The sequence below is a fragment of the Hyaloscypha bicolor genome, assembly GCF_002865645.1.
Source record: "Hyaloscypha bicolor E unplaced genomic scaffold K444scaffold_33, whole genome shotgun sequence".
Classification (NCBI taxonomy): domain Eukaryota; kingdom Fungi; phylum Ascomycota; class Leotiomycetes; order Helotiales; family Hyaloscyphaceae; genus Hyaloscypha; species Hyaloscypha bicolor.
In genome coordinates this window covers 5,262-29,317 of record NW_020194535.1, presented here as the reverse complement: position 1 = coordinate 29,317, position 24,056 = coordinate 5,262, and the positions used below count along the sequence as shown (strand labels likewise).

At 42.8% G+C, this 24,056-nt stretch overlaps 4 protein-coding genes across 4 annotated transcripts; 3 read left to right on the top strand and 1 right to left on the bottom strand.

Annotated features, from left to right (window-relative positions):
• Positions 1-46: 46 nt before the first annotated feature.
• K444DRAFT_521059 (TfdA family oxidoreductase) lies at positions 47-1,493 on the top strand (the record flags this gene model as incomplete). Its single annotated transcript, XM_024874094.1, has 5 exons — positions 47-311; positions 362-592; positions 642-718; positions 775-944; positions 1,043-1,493. 5 exons carry the CDS (start codon positions 47-49, stop codon positions 1,491-1,493), a joined length of 1,194 nt encoding a protein of 397 aa, XP_024741309.1.
• A 2,607-nt stretch (positions 1,494-4,100) lies between these two features.
• K444DRAFT_713730 (uncharacterized protein) lies at positions 4,101-5,072 on the top strand (the record flags this gene model as incomplete). Its single annotated transcript, XM_024888305.1, has 1 exon — positions 4,101-5,072. A coding segment is annotated over one exon (561 nt), but the record flags the coding sequence as incomplete, so codon positions are not given.
• A 5,892-nt stretch (positions 5,073-10,964) lies between these two features.
• K444DRAFT_660459 (acetyl-CoA synthetase-like protein) lies at positions 10,965-15,671 on the bottom strand (the record flags this gene model as incomplete). Its single annotated transcript, XM_024886463.1, has 4 exons — positions 10,965-10,999; positions 11,121-11,168; positions 11,542-13,970; positions 14,023-15,671. The coding sequence occupies 4 exons, from the start codon at positions 15,669-15,671 to the stop codon at positions 10,965-10,967; spliced, it is 4,161 nt and encodes a 1,386-aa protein (XP_024741307.1).
• A 1,210-nt stretch (positions 15,672-16,881) lies between these two features.
• Positions 16,882-22,108, top strand: K444DRAFT_713722 (acetyl-CoA synthetase-like protein; the record flags this gene model as incomplete). Its single annotated transcript, XM_024888304.1, has 2 exons — positions 16,882-20,775; positions 20,819-22,108. The coding sequence occupies 2 exons, from the start codon at positions 16,882-16,884 to the stop codon at positions 22,106-22,108; spliced, it is 5,184 nt and encodes a 1,727-aa protein (XP_024741306.1).
• Positions 22,109-24,056: the final 1,948 nt, after the last annotated feature.

The following is a 24,056-nucleotide window of genomic DNA, read 5'->3' as shown; positions in this document are numbered from 1 at the left end:
GGTAGCAACTTTGATTTGCCGCTTAACCAACGAAACATACCTCATAATGGCATTGGTTCATCCTTCAGGCTTTGGATCATGCCACCTTGAGCGTGGCGAGAATCTATTGCAAAGCCGACATGCCAAGAACGCGAAACAGCCGACCACGACTCAAACCCGTGCTACACCAATTCTACCGTCCGGCTTTCCCATATTCTTGGATTCCAAATTGGCCTGGTCGACCTCTGAAGTCTCCAGTGTGCTGGAGTACACTTATCATCTCACACAGGAGGATAGGGTTGAGATAGATAACGCATTAAAGTCGTTCATAGGTTTGGATCGCCCTGGGGTTTTTTAAAGCCGTATCTAACTTTTGCGTTAGCCCGTGGTTTAGACGGCGACTTGGTGGATTCCACGAACTTTCCCCTCCCAAATCTGCGACAAACTCTTGGACAGCAGTCTTTGGAGGTACACACCGGCAGAGGATTCTGCCTTATCAGGGGTCTCGAGTACTGGAAGTATTCGGTCGAAGACAACATGGTTATCTTTCTAGGAATACAAAGTTTCATCGCAGAAAAACGAGCACGTCAAGACGAGAAGGGAAATATGATAGGTGCGTAAAACCGTCCCATACCTCGCGGTAAAGCTGATGATCTTTATAGTCCATATTGTTACCGACGACACTGTGGCACTAAATCCGCTGAAGGAATTTCATACAAGACATTCTAAATCTTCCATTGTGAGCGCTTTGGGGAAAACCAATGTTGTGATGTTCAAGCTGACGTCTGCCTCAAGCCCTTTCATACTGACCACCTAGGAGACATCTTAGCTTTCCAAACCCGCAGTACTGCGGCACGCGGTGGTAATTGTATTCTGTCACCTGCGTATACAATCTATAACGAGCTTGTGGCCACAAGGCCAGATATCATATGGATTCTCAGTCAACCAAGTTGGCCTTTGCATATGTGAGTCATCGAAAATCCCATTCTCCATACGTATAATACGATCGACACGATCGACACGATCGATTCACTGCATTTCTTACCAAGCTTGCTATACTTAGCCCGTACTATCATCAGCGCGCCCTACTCTTCTACGAAGACTCGCGAATCATCTTCAACTTTGCCCCAAACGCATTACTGGGTAGCAAAGCCCACCCCCGGCCGACGAACATCCCCTCTCTGTCACCTCGCCAACTGGAGGCCTTGACGCTAGTCCAAGCATTGGCAGAAAAACACAAGATAGCCATCCCCACTCAAATGGGCGACTTGCACTTTATCAACAATCTCGCGCTGGTGCATCGGCGTGACTCTGTGGAGGTGAGTCCAGGGGGCAAGAGACATCTCGTGCGAATGTACTTGAGGAATGAAGCTCTGGCGTGGAAAATTCCAGAGGCGCTTAATAACACCTGTGGCTGGGAGGAAGCATATTGGCAAGGGGAGGACCTGGAACAGATCTGGCATATAGAGCCAATGCCCGACGTGTTTTTTCCGTTAATAAGAAAGCCAAACTAGGCTATTTCAATTAGGGTTAGGGGTTCGGATTTGCTATCTATATTGCCAATAACTGGCTATAATATTAAAGGTTACTATATTTATATTACTAGCAAAACTTTGCTTTTTTCTTTAAGTAATAAAAGATATTTCATATAAGCTTATTACTTCTATTCATATTTCTTAAAGTTCATTTATAGCATAATATTATTTAATATAAGTATATTATTATTAGCTTATAATTATTTAAGTTTATATTCTAATAATAGCTAGATTTAGTATTTATTTTTTATTAAAAGTTTTTTTGGCTTATTTGACTTTTATTTAAATATTATATTCTAATTAAACTATAAAGGTTTTTTTTTATAATATTATATAATTTCCTCTAATTAATTCGAAAAGAAAAAAATTACTTAAAAATAATAAGTTTTTAAAAATAACTTATAATAATATCTTACTAACTAATAGTTTTTTAATAGTTTTTATTAGATTGCCCTTTTAATTATTATTAAGAAATACTAATAATATAACTAAATTATATAAATTTGAGCGTATTTTTTTTAGTTATATAAGCTTATATTTTTTATAATTAACTAAAATATTAATATATATAGCTTATTTTTATTAAGAATAATATTATAATCTTTAAGATTTAGAATAATTATAAGTATATTAATATTTCATTTATTAATTAAAAATAAAATTTCTAAGTATTTTTTAATAAATTTAGCTAGTTTTTTATTAAAACCATATATAATATAATAAGAAAAGAAATTATAGTTTTATTTTTAAGAATTACTTTATAAGCTAAATAAGTTTTATATTAATAAAAGTATAATTATTTGCTTTAATATTAATAAAAAAAGCCTAATTTTTAATTTATTTATATTAATAATATAAAATATTATAAGTATATTTTCTTTTATTAAACAAATTAAGTAAATTTTATTAAATTAATATTATAAGTTCCTAAAATAGAGATTTTTTTTAAAAGTACTTGTTTTCTGGTTTTATTTTAGAATTAAAGCCTAAATTCTTTAAATTCTTTACTAGAATAATGTGAGGTGTTTGTTGGTAGGCAATAAGACAATAGAATGAATCAGTGTGTTGTGAAACCACAGTGTTAAATTCAGTACAGAACTAATCTCTGTCCCTCCTGTGAGGTCCAGGGAAGCCCCCTCTAAATAGGAGGCCCCGATGGCATACATACAATTAGTGATTTATAAGCCTAATCATATGATGTAAACAGTGGTTGGTGGGATATCGAAGGGCTGCCGAACTCCCTGATCGACAACCCGCGATATCCGAGGTTCGTCACATGCCCTTAAGTCACGTGCGACCCTGCACACATCACAAATAAAAACTAGAATAGGCTTAATTTTAAAGAAAGCTATCTTGGTTTTCTTAATATATTTAAATAAATAATATTTAATATAATAGCCAAACTCGTTATAATTATAATATTTAATAACTAAGAAATCTTTGATTTTTATAAAAGATTACTTATATTTTTAAAGAAATATATATTTAATTAAAGTAATAAATATAAGTTTTTTAGGTTCTTTTTTTAAAATATAAAAGAATATAATACTAGTAATAAATTTAATTAAATCGATTTCTATTTTCTTATATTTTTTAATATTTTTATATATAGCTTTAATTTATTAATTATTAGTAATATAATATTAAATAAAGTATTAGTATAGTTATTTCTTTGGGAGTTATATATATAATTACGAGATACGAGATATGAGATATAAGTAATAGAATATGGAATACGAGATATAGTTATATAACCTTATATTCTATAGGTAACTTGACTAGTAAACTAGATTCTTTCGAGCTGGCGTCTCGGGAAAAAGTAAAACGACCCCCCCCCCCGGTGTCGATTAGGGGTGTCGATTGGGGCCACACTAACCGAAATCAGCAAGCGGTGGTACGTGCCCGTATAGATTACTTTTTATACACCAGTGTATGCAAATTAATGTATATTGGCACCCCAGTGCGCAATTGCTTTTAATGTACTGGAATGCGCATATTATTATTATTATTTCCAGGCAGATTTAGTTTATAATGCATATGGCAATATTTAATTCTTTTAACCTCTGGCCAAAATGGGAAAATATAAAGCAATACCTTGCCGGGTATTAATTAGGGGGTGTCAATTAGGGTATTAATTAGGGGTGCCGATTAGGGGTGCCGATTAGGGGCATTGACCATAAGAGAGCCTGAAAATTTTAGCCGATTGAGCACCTGGAACTTATTTGCCTCGTGCAATAATCGCCTCGCTTACCCATGCCCCAAAACTAGAGCTCTTATATATAAACTTATACAAGTAATTATTTGGACATTATTAAAACTCTAAAATCTATTAATGCTCCTATTTAATACCTGCGGTAATGGTGGGGAAAGGCCTTGGGGGGCCGTATGCGATTCTAAGGCTGAATCGGTTCCTTAGTAATAAACTCGGGAAGTGCCAAGCGCTAAGCCAAAAAAAGATTCTGCCATCGACACCCCCAATCGACACCCGGGGGAGGAGGGGGGGGTTGTTTTACTTTTCCCCAACAAGCGGTACTCTTCTCAAGAACTGGGGGGGGGGGGGGGGGGGGGTCGTTTTACTTTTTCCCGGCGTCTCTGCCTCTTTACTCTCCCTCCCGCAAACGCGAAATCCTGCATTTCATCATCATCGGCGGGGGACCCACAGGCGTTGTACTAGCTGCTGAAATCGACGAGTTGATCCATGGGCATTTGGTGAAACTCTATCCGGAGCTCTCAGTGTATGATGTTGCGGACCGCATGTTGGGGAATTTTGGGGAGAGACTGAGTGAGTATACGATGGAACGGTTTAGACGGAGGGAGCTTAGGATTTGTATGGGGCGCCATATTGAGGGGTTTGAGGGAGGGGGGATGTGGGTTAAGGAGGATGGGGTGGTGAGGTTTGGGGTCGCGGTTTGGTGTGTCGGGAATAAAGCTTGTGGGCTTGTTGAGGATCTAGATGTTAGGAAGAGCAAGGGCGGTATAGGACGGGTTCTTACTGACAGCTATCTCCGTGTTTTGAAACCGGGGAAAGACAGGGAGGTCGTGGGCGGTGTCTACGCCCCGGGGATGCGGCTGATATTGATGGACATTCGTTACCCGCTACGGCTGAGGTGGCGGTCCAGAAGGGGAAGTTTCTTGCGAGATACTTGATTGATGGTGAGAGGGAGAGGAGGGGTTACAGTGTGAGCAGAAGGCGGTCGTGGCGTATATTGGACGTGGGGATGGGGTGGTGGATGGTAAGGAGGGGGAGTGGACGGAAGCCGCTGCTTGGGCGGCTTGGAGGGGGGGTAGTCTTGAAAGGACTAGGAGTTGGAGGCGGAGAGTTATGATTATCCTTGTTTGGGTTATGAATAAATTTGATGGGAGGGAGATTGCGAGGCAGTAGCGAGGGGAGTTGGGGCTTGGAAAGGTGTGTTTTTGGCAAGGAAAGAGACTGTCCACAGCTAGAGATATGTAAGGATGATCAACGATTTTGTGAATCATTCTGCTCCAAACAGTTCGTTTGAGGAAGGAGGGGAAATAGGAATATAAAGTCAGTCAACTTTCCTACTCTGATCCGCCAAGCACCCAGAATTCCCAAGAAAAAGGCTACAGAAGGAAATCGACTCACATGTCACTCACAATGCCCTCCCCTCACCTTTATGTCCCGGCATCAACTTCCTTTTCAAGCTTCTCGACTACAACCTTCCAGCCCATACTTCTGTTTTTGAACAGCTGAGAGAAGTCTACGGCTCAAAGAGCGCCAACTTGACAACGAAAACACTATCAACAGCCTTTCAATCTCTTTCTCTCCTAACATGGAATATCACCTTCTAATTCTTCCCCACGGTGCAGGCGGTGGTTTTGGAGGTGTGTGGGTCTGCTCTCTGTAGACCCGCAAGTATGAAAGCCCTCTCGCAGATGTTGGACGTGGAAAGGAAGAGAGAGTTGGAGATCGAAGGCTTTCGATAGCAGAAGTCAACACGTTGCCTCGTGGAATATTGAGCAATACCCTTTTTATACCCTGCCTCTGATGCTGGAACACAAGATCCAGATATTAGAAGAGCTCTCTCTTGGTCAAATACAGTTCTTCATTAGTCTTGCGTTCTCGGTCCTTGATTCGAATTTGCTCTGATTTGAAATACATATTTTGAAAGACAAGGTTTTCCAAGTCTGTGACCACATTGGCGAGTTGTCAACACTACCTTGTGTCTAGTCCTGTCTACCTGTCTTGTGGTGCCGCTCACTGATTCGAAACTGATTAGGTTGAGAGATTCGAGTCGTCTTTCCTCCCTGCCTAATAGTTCAAACGCAGAACGTGAACCTAGACTTTTCTTGAGAAGATAGGTAGTAGTGAATCCACGACTGAGTTCTAGTGATGTAAAGTAGCTACTGGATTAAGCCCTACTTATTCCCTTGCCCAAGCCCGCCACCGTGCTTTATATAAGCCAACGGCTTTCCATTCTCTGCGGTAGAGAGGGCCTAGGGTGTAAAAACCCCCGACATAATGCGCCCCCTTCAGTCGAAAGCTAGGAATCAAAGCCGTGAAGGATGCTACCGTTACCTTGACTAAAACATGGGCAAATTCAACAGGGGTTCGGTACAAAATCCCCTTCCCCTTCATAGTGCTGCGGCTTGTGTTAATGCCGGAAGTCACTAACTTGACAACGAAAGTACCTTTGACAGCAACATGTTGTTCTCTCTCTTTTAACCTAGACCCCAGTTTGCCGGCAATCGTGGTCAAGTACTTAGTTTTTGGAAAGTATTATGTATGGAGTGTCTACAATTTCCAATTGATGTGGCGCCGTCGGTGAGTGCCACTTCGAAGTAAAACAATCCCGTTTCCATGCAACCTCCGAAGGTGCAGGCAAAGCAATACCTGCAGCAAACCTATTGACAAGTCATCAGCAAACAGATATTTATAGTATGGGGGCATGGGGAAGTACTTGGGACGGGCTCTTTCTTTTAATGCCGACGTCGATCAGTGCTCGAGGAAAGATCACTTGGTGGATCCGCTCCAGGAATGCTCCTGAAGTCTTATTCATACCGAAACACGGGGAAAATTCTCAGCTTCTGAATTCCGTATGCTCCTACTTAAGAAATTAGATGGACAGGCAAATACAGAAATTTTCTTTTCCAGAAAAATAAAGTGAAAGTCAACCCTGACTTGCTTGAGCAAGCACCTGGATCAAACTGAAGATCAACCCCAGAAAATATAATTCGCTCCCCGCGCACTCAAGGTTGATACACAGAGAATTCTCCACACACATGCTCAAATGTGGAGAATCGTGTTTACTTGTAAGCACTTCCCAAAACTCATGCCAAGTTCCGGGTTGAAAGCGAAGTCGAGGCCAAATACTACTTGAGTCTTGGAAGAACTAATTCAGAAATGGCAAGGCAATACTAGCAAAGGCTGGCCAATTTACTTCCTGCTCTGGAAACTTTCCAAATGGTGATAGCTTGGAACTAACACAATTGCTGACAACAACACTTCATTCTTTTCTTTCCCTACACACCCTACAACTGGCCTCCATCCATTTCCTTGCTTCAAGTCACTTACCCTCGCCACTCCCAAAGCGCAGCTCGAAGTCGAGCACGGCTCTATGAGAACCCGAGAACGGGCACCAGAGGAAATTTTCTTTCAATACCCGTAACGAAAAACCAAAAGAAGGAATCTCGATCTCGAGCCTTTTATACGACTCATCTAGTAGGTATTAAGAGGAACCGGGTGAGACGGTCAAGAGGCTGTCTTTGACTTGCTAGATAGTAAATATCTCGTGCTGCTCTGTGAGCAAACCCATTACCGCTGAGCCTTCGCTATTTCTTTAGCACTTCCCATTTGTCCTCATACAAGCAGCACAAGCAAAACAAAACATTTGAAGCAATTATACCAAGTTCAGAACAATCTTTCCAAAATAGTGCATTCCAATTTGCCAAGAAAACCCGGGTACGTAGAAACCGACGGAGAAACGATGCAATTGCGATCCTAGAGGTGGAGAGCATACCTTTTACCCTTGAAATTGCAAGCGCAAAAACAAACCAAGCGGTGGAAGGAACGAAACTGGTCTTAGTAACTTTCAATATATATTGCTCCAAGAGACAGACGAAATGTACGTAAGAGTCTACCGAGAAAGTCTGGCGATGGATGAAGAATCAGATTACGAAGATGGAAAAATTTCCTACCACGTAGGATCAGAGGTGCCAGGCGTTGCAAGAGTTATAGGGTAAGGTGGATCAAGTTAGGTGGCACTATTTGACGCAACACATCGTATGACTTGCAAACTCGATGACAGCAACATCAACATTGACAACCACGTTTAACCTCTTTACCCCCTCTTTACCCCACAGGATAAAGCTTACCTTCTTTTCTGAAGCCTAAACAATCAGAAAGGCTTTTGAGCAAAGAGGCAGGAGTCGTGTCGTTGCCGTGGGTTTTTACATCTCTTCTCGGTTGAATCTGCCCAGAGTTCTGGGTTATCATGACATTGGTCCCAATTATATTCAATGAACGGATTTCAATATGGCAGTCTATCTCCAACTACCCTCTTTCTGCGTAGTCCGTTTACTCTCCATCGTTAGAATTTCCCGAAACCAAGACTCCAATCGAATACGAAGACAACGGCATAAAGTATCGGGAATACAGGGCATTGGGAGACTTTCAGGCTCTCCAGCGTACAGATCAAGGTAGCAAACTCGCTACAAGGCCCTATATTTCCAGGCCCTTCCCCTAAAAGCACATTTACGCCTTCGATAAGGGCTACCACACCTTTTCAGGGCTTCTTCCCTGTACTTACAAGGGAGCCTTCGCTAAAGGGGCCTATAATAGTTGCTTGTTTAGCGTCCGAGCGCTGTGGTTGCTCTACCAACAGCGCTATAACCCTAGAAGATCTACTTACCCCAGCGAATATCTTATAGCGCCTCTTTATATAGATTTAGGGAGCACTACCTAGAGTTATAGGGGCTTATAGCGAGCTTCTGCCCTAAATTCACACCCTGTAGAGCGCTGAGGGTCAAAATGCCCTGTATTCCCGATACTTTATGCCGTTGTCTTCGTAAGAAGCCCGGAAGTGAATGCCACATTTCACCTCCCACTACTAATACGAGTTCCAGTATTAGATTCCTTTAAAACCACCTTTTCCGTTTAGCCATGTCAAATGATCGAGAGAGACCGAAGAAAGGCTGGGAAGACCCGAGACATTCCTTGAAAATCAACCCCGAAAATGACAGGAGCAGATACACTTCATACCTCCCTCCGTTCCAATAAAATTGTAAGTGAGGTACTTGAAAACCACTAATATGATAGCTAGACACCACTCTTTGCAACAGTACTCTTCCTTTACCCTCTAGGAATAAACGCCTGCCCTTTCACCCCTCACCATCCTTCGCAGCCGCAAATCACCTCCAATCTCACTCTACCCCCATTCACACTCCCAACCATGATCAATGCGGTTATCATGCAGGAAGGCTGGGCTCACCAATGTCTTTAGGAAGACATTTCCAGTAAAGACTCAATGTGGCCAGAATATTTGGCTCTGGAAGGAGAATTTATATTCAATAACGTTTTCTTCTGACGGCAACGGAACCCCACTTCCCCCCAATCTGAACCTTCCTTTCTTTAACAGCAAGTGTAAATTGAAGAACAAACTTGAGAAATCTTAATATAAAAATGGGTTGTTTTCTTTTGCTTATAACCAACCAAGCTCGCAACACTACAAACACCTTCAATTCCCCAAACAAGCCCAAAAAGAACAGCGAGAGTAAAAGAGAAGGCGGAGGAGGAAAAGGAAAAAAAATAGCAGAGGTGCCAAATAAGTCTTGAACCTTGATTCATGAGCAAACAAGACGATGATCATGATCAAATCTCACCCACAAACTTGACAACAACAATCAACCGCCTTACCCAATTTGACAACACCCATCCCTAGTCCTTTGCTACAGATAAGTTCCCCTTTTTTTTTGGCACAATATCCCCTGCTGAGTTGCTAGTTTTCGCCTGCTAAGTTGCCTTACCAGATACAACAGATACGTAGCACTCTTGTCCTCCTTATCTCTTGCATATTTGAATCTGGCTAGAGAATTTATACTCGACGACGTTTTCTTCTGACGGCAACGTTTTCCTGTGCCATGCCCTGAGTCTGGTCCTTCCTATCTTAAACAGCAAGTGCAAAGAAATAGCTAGAATGCTTGACTTTGGGAGGTGAGTTTATATTCGACAACGTTTTCTTCTAACGGCAACGGGTACCTATATTATACTCTCAAACTAAAGCTTCCTTCTTTAAACAGCAAGTGCAGAGAAATGGTCATTTGCAGACAGGCAAATCCCACATCACCTTGTAGCAACCACACCACTGCAAAGGAAATCTGAAAGAGAAGATATTCTCTCTACTTATTTTCTTGGGCATCCTTTGTCTTGGTCTTCCCGACTCTGTGGGTCTTTTATACCCTGTAAAAGAACGTGGAATACCGCAAAGTGTATTTGCTAAAGGTCTGGCTTTACAAAGAATCTTACAAGGATGTGCACTTACGAGCCGATGGGCAGTAGTCTGTGCGTTCAGGCCAGATTTCGGGCATTTTCAGGCTTCGCAAATTCGCTTATAGGCCTTGGAAAACTAAAGCCTGCTTAAATACTTAAAAGTTATAAGATAGCAAGGAATAGTCACGACTTAATATTTAGGGTGAGAGAAGTAAAGTAACTAAAGCATAATTTGATTAATTAATTTTTAAAGATTTGATCGTTTGAAAATTTTATTTGTTAGTAAAATGCCCTGAGCGCACAGACTACTGTCTGGAGGCTCGTTAGCACCCCTTTCCTAGCGAGATATCAAGCACAGCAGATGTGATATTAAATGCAGCCAAACGCTTTCATCAAGGCTCCAACCCACCTGGGAGCAAGTCGAGAAAATGCAACTAAAGCAACATAAACACATCTTTACCCTTATCAAGAGGGTGTGAGATTTGCCTTTGCCAGACTCAAGACAGATTAGAATAAAAATCCTCTAATTTTTTGTTTTGCATAAATAAGGTTGCTGCTCCTGACTAATAGGGACTGCACGTCGGTTTTCATGTCAATGATCCTAAAGTCACGGTCTTTGCATTCCTGACAAATAAAAAGATTGTCCCTGCCTTGAAATACAGAGTTGGAAAGGAACAAGAAGATGCAAGTGATATGTAGCTTTCACTATCCTTTTGTAAGCTTTGATCAGCAAGCTAAAGGGAAGAGTAGCCCAAATCAAATGTTACCCACAAACTTGACAATAATAACCACTATCTCTCCTCTTGCTATATGAAACTTTCCCCAAGGTGAACAGGCAGCGCAGTAGTAGTACGACTACAAAGAAATGGCTGGTGTAAAATTTTTACTCACTTAAGTGCTTTAATTCGGAAATGTCTTGTCGTTTGGCGCGGCTGCTTCTTATTCTTTGCCCCTCCACATGCGTTTTAAGCTCCTTTGAAAGAGTGCCGAAGACGGTGAAACTAAGCTGCCTCCTCCTCCACGATTTTCGAGAAGTCTGATATTATAGTAAGCAGCCACTCTTACTTGAAACGATGAGGAAATGCACTTATTCAACGCGTTTTTGCGTTTTTTCTTATATATAATTGGTTTTCGGCCTTAAATGTCACGGCACATACAAGACTCCCATAACGTAGGGCGATTGTAATTAGCTGCATTACGAAGATCTGAAGCTAAGGAGTAAAGGTGGTGCCTTGAGGGAACGAGGAAGCCTGTATAGGTAGCTGGCTGGCCGCTCGTCTAAACAAAGGGGTTTAAGCGAGAGCGTGAAGTCACGTGGGCAGGGTGTTGTTTTCATCCGTCAGAGGCCAGACCCTAGACTACAAGCCAGCTTTGGCGGTAGTACTAGCGAAATTGCAGTATAATCTTCTACTTAATTCAGTTGAATCAGTTGCAATTATTCACTGTATCATTCGAGTATTGAGTAAGTGAACATTTCTGTCATTGAATCTCTAGCCTCTGCTAGAGACAAAAGAAACCCCAGCTTCATTCTCTTATGGTTCTACAACTGCTGGACTATCTCTATAGCACTCAACTTACTCTCAGTCTCAACGACTAGCCGTAGAACTTGAACAAATACACCCATGAAATCCTCGGTGCTCTGTTGTTCTAGATTTGACAATAAAGATAACTGGAGCGCGTCTGCTTTTCTAGAATCCATCTCTACAACTGTGATTTCCAACACTGCAAATGGCCAAACCATAGCAAAGCCAGATTGATCTTCGACGGCTCCGCGAAAGGACGGCATGGCATCTCCGTCTGGGTTCTGGTTAATAACGTGGTTCAGCAGCACATTACCCCAACGGCGACGTCTTGCCGTTGGCTCAGGGCCTGTAGCTATTAGTTGTCCGTCTAGGTAGTACGGATCTGATTCCTGTGTTGCAAGCCAATTATTGAGAGCGCACTGCGAAATGGTGACGGCGTCTGAACCAGCAGTAACCGGAACCCTCATCGGACTTATGGAAATCAAGGCGCCCTCCATATCCGAGGCACCCTGGACTGAGGCTCGGTTTGAACTGATGCGGTAGTAGGTTACCTCTTCAATCGGTTGTTGGGGTCCACCTGGTCTCCACCAGTTCAGCAGCCGAGCAATCGTCAGGGCACTAACGGCATGAAACAATGCGGCAGCCGTGATGTGATGCCGTCGGCACCAATTACCGTATGGAAGAGAGTTGATTTTCTGCATTAATGGAGGCGCTGGTAGCGCGTCGTAGGACAGCTTGAGTTCGTCAGGTATTGGAGTGGGGCTCGCGTTTGCCATGAAGTCCTCCCAGACTTTTATGTGTTTTGAAACGACAGGTGTTGGCGAACCATCGAGTCCATCAATCCCGTAATGGGCAATTACCCACTGCTCAATAGAAGGCTTTGCTGCATTTTCGCAAGCGTCGATCAAAGCCTGTGGCTGTTTCTGCTGACAACTATCTCGCTGAAGTATTGCCGCTAGGACAGCATGAAGGTCCCGTGAGATATTACGAGCTACCCATTCGTCCACAATAGCGTGGTGAAAAGCCCATGCGAGTAGACGCGGTTTGGACAGGAATCCCACTCTCCAGAGTGGTCGTGCGAATAACCACTTTCTGCTGACGTCTTTTCTCCAAAACACCTTGGGCTCCTCAATTTCGTCTTCTTGCGAAAAATCCGCGCAGATGACATCGGGCTTTAAAATAGCCTGAACAAATTTGCCATCCTTGATCAATTCGAAAGCAATGTCCGGATGTTCTATCGTTGTTGGATTGCTCTCCACGTTTAGAAGCGAAAAGACCGTCCGTAGATTTTGCTTTATCGACACCAAAAGACCAATGGCTTCATGAAGCTGAGAAGTGGTGCAGCTGACTTGAGAAAGATCGAAGAATTGGTAAAAAATCCATAGCTTCGGGTCCAGCATACTCATCACGAACATCTCTCGTTGAAGCATGGTAGTTGGGAAGACGGTTTCATAAAGCGTGAGATTCGGCTGGAGATCGATCGGCATTATTGGCAGCAGAGCTTCTGTTACTGTTGGAGCGGGTCCGGTGGCTTCTACATGAAACTCTTCCGCCTCTCTCTCTGCTGCAGTGAAATCGGACGCCACCTGTATCAGGCTCTGTGGGCTGTATAGTCGCGAAATTGGAATCTCAACTCCTCGTCCCCTTAATTGTGACCTGAGTCGCAGAGACAATAAAGAGGTGCCTCCATTAGCAAGGAAAGATTGGACTTGCATCTTTTCGCGTTCTTCGGAGGGTAATGTACCGGGATCCTTGCCTGTCAGAATTTCGAGAACTAGGTCCAAGAAAAGCTTTCCTTGCACGGAGATGCGACCTTGGTGGTCCCTAAGGTCGTCACTCAACGCGATTGGACTTGTTTTGTCGATGATGAGCTTCGCCTCTATAGCCAATGCTCCATTGTCTATCTTCGCTGAGGGTGTCTCTGGGAATTTCTCAAATTGCAACCATCTGCGAGGCATCATGTACGCCGGTAAATGGGCAGCGCAAGCCTTTTCAGCCGCAGACACGAAATCCTTCCAACGATTGTCCGTATGAAGGCCGTTTGTTGGATTCCCCTTCAATATCACACAACACGTTGATACCGGACGTCCCACTGAGGGTTCGACCAGAATGACCCTGCATTTGATTACTTGGGGTACTTGATTGACGATGGACTCTATCTCCTCCGGCTGTATCCGATTGCCGTCCACCTTGAACTGGAAGTCGACTCGGCCAAGTAAGACAAAACTTCGGACTCCAATGAACATTCCCAAGTCTCCTGTTCGGTAGATGTAGGTATGTCCGGCATCTCCCGGAAACGGATGAGTTGCAAAGACTTGAGAAGTGGCGTCAGGCCTATTGATGTATCCTGAGCTCATATAGGTTGAGCTGAGGCAGATCTCTCCCGGAACATAGAGAGGACAGAGATTCATAGTGCCTGGTCGAAGTATGTAGACGGAGTAGTCGGAAGTCGGAAGTGGGTGAGCAGGGGGTAGAGTCCCTGTACTAAATATACGTTAACATAGGTCTATGCATCAATGGCACAACGGATACTTACGCCTCATCGTGGAAGGGCAAAGAGTGGGAGTTCATTTCCGTTGCACCGTAACCTATTAGCAATGACACGTGCTGACTCCAGATTTCCCCAACAGAACGCGGGATCGCTTCGCCAACGAGCGAGACGGTCTTCAGTGCAGGGACTTTGTCCGGGCTTGTGAGGGAGATGGCCGAGGGAGTGATACAGATGTCGTCTATGCGGTAACGGTTGATACAACCCGTGAGATCAGATGTAATCTCCTCCTCGGGAGGTATGCAAACGCATCCGCCGTTTGTGAGAAAGGTCCAAATGGCATTCCCGGACGCAGAGGAGATGGGGTTGAAAAAAAGTAAGGTCTTAGAGGCACGTATTCTCCCGGCGTAACTAGCAATCGAGGATCCAAAAGCTGCGTGATTGTGCAGGGTACATTTGGGCCTCCCGGTGGATCCTGAAGTAACCCGAATCCATGCTGGCCGGAAGAGGTATTGGGAGAGGTCAATTTCTGATCCGTGATATGCCTCGGTGGTATAGCCCGATGTCTTCACCCTGTGCCTCAATGCATTAAAGTCATATTTCCACGCAATATGTTCACCGACTCTGCCTTGCCACGATTCATCCACCAACAACAGAGCACACTTGGAATCTTCTATAATGTAGCCATTCCTCAAGTGAGGTTGACTGGGATCAACGAGGACTACTGTATATCCAGCCTTCCAGCAAGACAATATAGCGATAATAACGGCAGGTGATCTTTGCAACATAATACCGACCACAACAGTACTCTCCACAGCAATACCAGTGTCCAAGCGACTTGTGTTCAACCATAGGTGCCGGAAGTCTTCTGCCATGAAGTCGGATATGAGATCCAGTTCCATGTAGGTTATCACATCGCCACCAGTGCCCTCAAGGGCAGGGCGATTGGGAGTCCTCCGAGTCTGACGGCGGACCAGTTGGTGAACCGACCCGATTTCCATATCAGCGAGGCTGCGACCAGGGAGGCTATAGTGACGAATCTGTAGCTCCTCTTGGAGAGATGACATTGATATATCTCTAATAGAGAGTAAAGCCCAACTCCTGTGATTTGTGATATGCCTTAATAAGTGCAAGAAACGGTCCATGACCTTCTCAACATAGTGCCCCGGTAGCGAACTGTGATAGTGGCATATTGCTTGAATTGTCTTCGGTTGCTTGGACAGTAATTGGATTGTAATATCTGACTTGATCTGTGGAGGTAGAGGCATTTCCGTAGTTCCAACAGGGAAATTGAAGGGGTAAACGATCACGTTAGACGAGATCGTGGCGCGGTCGGATTGATCGTCGTGAACGGAGAAGTCCAAATGCTTGTGTAGCAATTCCGAAAATGTGTTATCCTCATCAACAGAGGTATGAACGTCTATTAAAAGGCTCAATTTCAATCCATTTGGAGGTTTTTGGGGCAATACATTCGTCGCTATGAAATCAAAGGAACTTTGAGAAGTGTGGCGGGCCAACACAATGGACCACGCTGCGCTGCAGACTTGCCATGCTGCGAGCCTCTCGACGATGGCTCGACGTTCGATATCGCCGACATCGAAACCAGTGATGTTCTGGTGAAGTACGTGTGATTCTTCTTGGTCGGTGTTTGAAAGGCCAACGCTCGCAAATAATTCCTGCAAACTTCGAAGAAACATGTTCCCAAGTGTTGAAATTAGGGGCCTGAGGCCCCTAATAGGCTTAGTAAGCCCTGGAACCGAACGCCATGGGGCTGTGCACTAGCTTAATACCCTGTACAGCTGGAATACCCTGTACAGCTGGAATACCCTGTACGGCTGGAATACCCTGTACGGCTGGAATACCCTGTATAGCTGGAATACCATGTACGGCTGGAATACCCTGTATAGCTGTAATCGGTTCAGCTGGCATAGGGATTTAGTACATGTGACTTAGGGGGTTCAGGGCTATATATACGGGCTACTTACCACTGTAGAACAGCAGTCAATTCAGTACGTTTTACTTGGTTTACATTGCAAGCACGTGACCCTAGCTTTACTTTAGCTAGATCAACACCAAGGTAGGAGACGGGACTCCTCGTGATATGTCTACGAATATAGGTAATTGGTAAAGTCTGATTCTAAATATCCAAGATATGAGGGGGACAAGTAGTACTAGCGATATTAAATACGGCCCTTGTGGCAGATATGACAATGCTGCGAGCTATGGAGCAGTAATATCGTGGAGGATTACTTCACGTAACAGACTTCTAAGAGAACAATCTACAAGGCGCAGGCATCGCGGAATCCCGCATTAGAAGAGAAAGAGAAGCACGTGAAATCCAGATCCTCCCCAGCTGGACGGAGGTAAGAGAGTTCGGACAAGGCGAGGCATCCCAATGGCCGACAACTGCAGCGGAGTCGAGCAAGACTCCAACGCTTGGAAAGATCGGCCCAGCCACAAACTTCGGGCGAGTTTACGGAGATGGCAAGACGGCAAAAAAAGCACATCACTCTCTCATAGCCCGGTTTTGACGACCATCCAAGCAATTCCGTCGTTAAATTGAACCCGAAGCCCGCGTTCGCCGAGATCCCGAAGTCTTAACCGGTCCAGCTTCTTCAATGCTTATGTAACAACCAAAACAGTCAACTCGTAGAGCCTAGTTGCTCAAAAAAACACGGAGGTCGGAGTCAGTCTTTCGTGTGCGTACTGCGGAATTTTGGAGTGTTATTCTGGGGTGTGCATAGACCTATCGGGAAGATGTGCGCCGCTGTCATTCCCATCCTGGTCTGATCATTTTGTCCTTTCCAGAACCAAGCATGCAGTTCAATATTTGTCTAAACGTTATTTTCGCCTCTTCAAGAACTTGGCGTATTCCTACGTTAGCCACATTTCTCCCAACGCGACATCATGGGAAGCATAATCAACGGACCGTACCACGGTTGTGTAGAACAGGAACAAGGCGAGGTCCACGTGGATGACGAGTTATTCCACCGTGATGTGTCCTTTCCATCTCTTATTGAATTTCATGCACGTTGGCAGCCTTCGCGCGTCTGCATCGTTTCGAGCTCGGCAACATATGATTTCGAGAGTCTCTGGAGCCTAGTAATGGTGAACGCCGGTCGATTTTCCCATCAAGGAGTCAACCAAAGATCAAAAGTGGCCATAGTGTCAGAATCATCTCCTGCTTCGATAGTGGCTTTGCTTGCCGTTCTCAAAATCGGAGCAATTGGTGTGCCCCTAAGCTCTGCGCTCCCCACGTCTCGCATTCAATCTATGGTCCAAATAGGCAAGCTAACACACTTGATTGCCATGACGCCTCAGTCGCAGCAAACCAGCCTGACTGATGTGGTCCATATCACCCTTGATCTGGAGTTACAAGCGCCAAGTACCATCCTCGAAATCGATCCACTCCCAGAAGTAGATCCTCAAGCACCAGCCATTGTTATATTTACCTCGGGCAGTACTGGAGAGCCGAAAGGTGTTATACACTCTCACGCGAGTCTCAGTACGATGGCCCTTGCTGTAGGCAGAGCCTTGCACTTAACTCCGGAAGAGCGCAATTTCCTCTTTCCACCTTTTGGCTGGGCGGTTAACATTATCGACACTTTTGCGACCCTCGTAAGCGGCGCTTGTCTTTGCATACCGACAGAGACCGAGAAATCGCAAGGATTGGAAGATGCAATATGTCGTTTTGCTGCTACTCGCACGACACTTCCACCTTCCGTACTGGGAATCATGGAACCAAGCACCGTCCCTCCTGTGAAAAGCATCGTCCTTGCTGGGGAGCCAATGCGCCCAGACATGTTCCTCACCTGGAGTCCTCACGTGATACTTTACTGGAATTATGGCTCTTCAGAGACGCTTATGGTGCTAGCAGGAAACGCAGCGGAGCGCGAGAGCAACGCATTGAATGCCGGTCATGCTCTTCCATCCTGCAGTTGCTACGTTCTTGATGAAAACGGCAACGAGCTTCCACCTGATCAGCCTGGTCAGCTCGTTATCGAAGGCCATACCAACTTCATGGGCTACTTACGAGACGGCGAAGCCTGCAGTCCTGAGCGCGGACAGAGCGGCTGCGTAATTGTACGCTCTGGAGATCTTTTTGAGCAAGACGGTCGAAATGCAGCATTTGTCCACCGTGGACGAATCGACTCTCAGCTGAAAATTTCAGGCCAGCGGTTCGAGCCACAGGAGGTAGAAAACAAGCTCTGGTCAGCTCTTAGAGACGTCAAGGAGTTGGCTGTTACAGTAGCCATGTTGAAAGGAAATGCGAGAGGACCTGTTCTTGTGGTGGTAGTTGCCCTCGAAAACAAAGACTTTGCCAGGGATTCTTCTCACGCGCGTTTGAACTGCTCATTCGAACGCCTTGTACAGACACTCCCACCTTACATGATTCCGATCGGAGCCCTGGAAATCGACAAACTCCCAAGGTTTCATAACGGCAAACTCGACCGCAAAGGCATCGTATGCTTAGCAGAGCAGCGAGCTGTCACCGATTTGATGGATTTACGGCCTCCACACGAGGATCAAACGAAGAACCTTGACATTGGCTTAGCAAGCAAAGTGGCTCTCGTTTGGGCTAGAGTCTTGAGTTTAGACTCCAAAGACGTCAAATCTCCCTCTAGCTTCTTTCTCCTGGGTGGTAATTCTCTTTACGCTATGAGAGCATGTAAAGAGCTGCGGCAAATTGGCATTTTGATGTCTATCTCTGACTTCTTTCTCCATCCGACCTTAGGCCAGATGGTACATTTCATTGCTACGGCAAATGTGTTTCAACCAGAGGAAGCTGAACAACCCCGGCAGAGTCGCCTTCATATTCCTGAGATTGTCAGTAGTGAGCTCCACCAGATGGCGGCCAAGCAATGCGGCGTTGATGAGGGACTGATCGAGAATGTCTATCCTTGCACTTCGATGCAGGCCGGACTGATGACGCTCAGTGAAATACAAGAAGGTGTATACGTTGCAGAGCACACGTTCCGGCTTCCCAGATCTTGGTCAAAGACAGCCTTCATCAATGCATGGTTACGAGTCCTTAACGCAACTCCAATATTGCGGACTCGGATTGTGCGCCATCAGAACGGGGGACTGTATAATGTCACAATGCGGTTTGACGAATACAAGGCCCGACTATTGGACATGTTTCCCCAATCAGTTCCGATGATCTGTGGATCTCAATTATTCTTGCATTATCTCGGTATGGATCTGGAGCATGACTGCTTGACTTGGCATTGGCGAGTACACTATTCCGTGTACGATCGATGGTCTACCGGCCTTATTCTTGAAATGGCTGAGAAAGAATATGATCAGGTGGAGACGATGCGCTCGACACCCTTCTGGCTGTTTTCAAGGGCCGTGGTCCAACAGGGACTATCTGAGGAGGCGAAAGAATTCTGGCGCTCCAGGTTAGAATCCTTTGCTGGCAGCGTTTTTCCGCAGCTCCCTCTCAATCATCATGTTTGCCGAGCCTCAAGCTCAATTACTTTTGAAACCTCGATTCAGAGACGAAGGTCCGTAACAACGCAAGCAACATTGATTCAGAGTGCTCTTGCATTACTGATCTCGAAAATTCATGGCGAGTCAGATGTGGTCTTCGGAATGACCATCCATGGAAGAGCATTGTTTGATTGTCCGGATGCTGAAAAGGTCGTCGGCCCGGCTATTGCAACGGTGCCTATGCGGTTGCAGCTTGACGGCTTTATACATGTCCATGAATTTCTCAAGCAGGTGCAGACACAGGCGGCTCTCATGTCTGACTACGAGCACTATGGCATACAGAACATGAAATCAATTGGGCCAGGTTGTGCGTCTGCTGCGTCATTTACAACGCTCTTGATCGTACAGTCAGACCTGGAATCTGGCATTGGTCGCGGTCTTCGACGTATCGTGGAACTGGACACTAGTGCCTCTGATTTTTATTTGCATTATCCGCTTGTCATCGAATGCTTCCCACATTCCGAAGGCATCAAGGTGAGGATACGTTACGACCCTGGCGTATTATCCGTGTGGGATGTGCAGATGATGGCCAAGCAATTCGAACAATTACTAGACGAAATGGAACGCAACGCAGATCCGTCGACAGCTATAATGGACTTGAGTCTAGTAAGCCCCGAAAATACTGCCGATCTCCTTCGAATGAGCTGGGGTAATCTGCTCGAACATCGCGAATGCCTCCATGAGCGCATATTCGCCAAAGCAAAAGCCTGGAAGGATGAAGATGCTCTTCATGGATGGGACGCCAGATACACTTATGCCGAGCTGGATGATCTTGTCCGTGTTCTTGTCGCGCGCCTCTCACAAAGCCTTGGACGTATTCCGGGAAAGATTATCCCGATTTGCTATCAAAAATCTGCAGCCGCTATTGTCGCAATGTTGGCCACTCTTTCTGCGGGCCATGCTTTTCTACTGGTTGATCCTACTCTGCCTGCTCAGAGGATCAAGTACATGGTCGAAGTGGTGAAGGCTGACCAGATAGTCTGCTCCTCCGATACTATACACCATGTCCAACACATTGTGGCTCAAACAATCAATTTCGAAGACATCATGAACGCTACCTCGCCCGCTCCAGAGTTCTTGATGGATGCTCCTAGCTCACCAGAAACACCGGCGTACTGCATTTTTACGTCTGGCTCCACCGGGTCGCCAAAAGGAGTACTTCTGTTGCACAAACAAGTTACGAGTGGTCTAGAAGCACAGTGTGATGGCGGGCTCTATCGTCGAAAGACTCGCCTGCTCCAATTTTCCAGCTACAGCTTTGATACGTGCATCGCCGACATTTTTGCCACACTTTTGAGTGGAGGGTGTGTCTGTCCCGAAAGACGAAGAACGGCTGCTCCGAATCTCTCAGAACATCAACGATTTCTCCGTTAATGCAATCGATCTGACGCCTTCGGTGGCAAGAATGATTCAACCGGACGATGTACCTAATTTAGAAGTGCTTCGTCTTGGGGGTGAGCCAATGCACAATCATCATATTCACACATGGGCGAGTCGCTGCAACCTTCAGAATACATATGGTCCAACCGAATGCTGCGTGCAATGCACATTTGTCGATCACGTAGAAGACACCATGTCTCCGTTGGTTATTGGCAAGGGAATTGGCTGCAATACTTGGGTTGTGGATCCGCAAAATCACAAGTATCTCATGCCACTAGGAGCTGTAGGCGAATTAGCGATTCAAGGCCCTGCTGTTGCCGGTGGATATATCAACAATTTGGAGAAGTCGAGGACCTCGTTTCTCCCCAAGGCGCCGTGGCTAGAGACTTACAATATCGAATGCGACTACCCAACCTATCTTACCGGAGACCTGGTGAAGTTCAATCAACAAGGCAACCTTGTCTTTGTTGGGAGGCGAGACAACCAGATTCAGATCCGAGGTCAGCGCGTAGAACCTGAGGAAATCGAGCATGTCCTCCAGCAAGATCCTCTTACTGATCAGGTTGTCGTATGCTACCCGTCAACGGGAGTATTCGCATCCCAGCTAGTCGCTATCCTCGAACCTTCTCATTTCGACTCCGGTCTCTCCTCATCGTCAGTCGTCGGCCAGCAGCAATTGCCCGGACCACTTGTAAACTGGATGGAAAGAAGTGCCCAAGAAGCAGCAGAATTCCTCCCCAAGTATATGGTTCCCGCCGTATACTTGTCGGCGGATAAGACTTTGCTCATGTCCTCTGGCAAGCTTAATCGTCGAAGTATGCAGCAATGGCTCGAACAGCTTTCCACAGATGAGCTCGAGTTTTTGAATCTCTATCAGACGGCCAAGACCTCTGAGCTAGTCACATTATCGCCTGACCTGCCGGAATCGCTAATATCCCCAATCGTGGAACAGATCCAATATCTTCTGTCTTGGAGATCAGGGAACTCGCAAGGCAAGTTCTCAATTCGACACTCATTCTCCCGCATTGGTCTCGATTCCATTACCATAGCCCCTCTTCTGAATTGGATCAACAAGACGTATCAAGCGCAGATGGATATGCAAACATTACTGAGACTCGAAACGGTCCAGGAGCTCGCGTGCCACCTCCATGGCAGAGGAGCGCAGAGCGTAATTCGAAATGCGTTTAGCGAAGACTACGAAGTCATTGAAGACACCATTTCCAAGGGAGTGAACCAACTTTGCCAGAACAATCACATATAAGATTAAAAACATTAAACTAGACTCTATATTTACTATAATAGCTCGAAATATATAGTTTATAAATACTTTTATAATTAATTATAATAGCCTATAATATTAGACTTAATTTATAAAAAAATAACTAAAATAAAAATAATAAAGCTAGAATTAGAAAATAAAAAGCTATAATTCTCAGAATTAGAAAACTAGATATTTCTATTAAAAAATATAAATAGAAATAATAAAAAAAGCTAATAGTAATAAATAGAAATATATAAATAAGAAATTTCTTTTAATTTTAGCTTTAATAAATAAAATAGCTATTTTTTATATCTTAATAGATTTAGGATATTTAGTTTATAGAATTATTTCAGATTAATTTATTTATTACTATTAGCTTTCTTATATATTAATTAAATTAAAGTATTTATAATTAATAGAAAAAAATATTAGAGAATATAATATTATAGATTATTTTTTTTAATTTAGATATTAGAGAATACTAATAAAAACAGATATATATTTATATAGTCTTAAAAATTAAGGCTATAAAATAATTCTAGATAAGATATAGCTATAAAAAAAGAAAGCTTTATTAGGTATAGTTAAGAAATGTTTTATTTTTTAAGATTTCGAACTAGAGATCTATAATAAGCCTAAAAGAAACTCTTATAGCTATAAGCTAATAGATATAATAATATTTGGCTTTTTTATAAACCAGAAATATAGGTTATAAGTCTTTATAGCTAGCTTAGTAAATATTAATAAAATACTAGCTAAAAAGAAATATATAAATCTATAAATAAAGCTTTTAAACTAAATTAGCCCAGATTTCTATAAAGTATTTAATAAAATAAAGGCAAATAAGCTATTAGTTTATTATAAGAATATTAATTATATAATTAAGCTTTTATAAATATCTAATAAGTTAGAATAGACTATTTTATAAAAACTACTTTATAATATATTATAGAATAAGCTATTAGTATTTTATAAAACTTTTATAGATCTATTAAATAAAAAATTTATTAAAGTTAATAACTTTCTAGTAATAGTACTAGTACTTTTTATATATAAGCCAGAAAGTAGTTTATAGTTCTATTATAATTACCGGATATTAAATAAGCTAACCTATAAGAATTACTATTTACTACTTCTAATTTAGAAGATTTTATAATAAATTAGTAAGGCTAAATAATTTACTAAAATAAATATAAGTATTATATTTTATAAGATATAAATTAAAGAAAAAAATAAATAGAAAACTATTTTCTAAATCTACTTTAGACTTTTTAAATAGCTTATTACTTTTTTTAGTCTAGTAAATACTTTAAATACTTTCTAGTAATATATTAATTATATATTTTAAAAGTTCCTTAATAATTTTATATTAATAATATTCTAGTTTTTATAAATAATATAAGAAAATAATACTAAGAATATATTTATATAATATTATAAAAGCTTTAGAATACTAGATTATAGCTTAATATTAATAAATATAAGTTTAAAATATAATTAATATAATATTTAGGCTTTATTATTAAAACTAAAAAAGAGTTATAAATAGATCTAGCTAAAATTAAGATAATTATAGACTAGAAAACTCTAATAAATCCGAAAGATATACTAGGCTTTTTAGGTTTTATAAACTTTTATTAGTACTTTATTAAAAACTTCTTATAGATTATAGTCTTATTTTATAGATTTATAAAAAAAAATATAAACTTCTAATAAAATATAAAAATAAAACAGATATTTAGTTAGCTTAAATAAGTATTTATTAAGGTACTAGTACTAGTATAATTTAATTTAAATAATAAAATAGTATTAAAAACAGACTTTTTAGATTATTATTTTAGTAAAATACTTTTATAATTTAAAAATAGTATTTTATAACTAGTAGCTTTTTTCTTAAAAAAGCATATATTAGTTAAATATAATTATCTAATCTATAATAAAGAGCTAT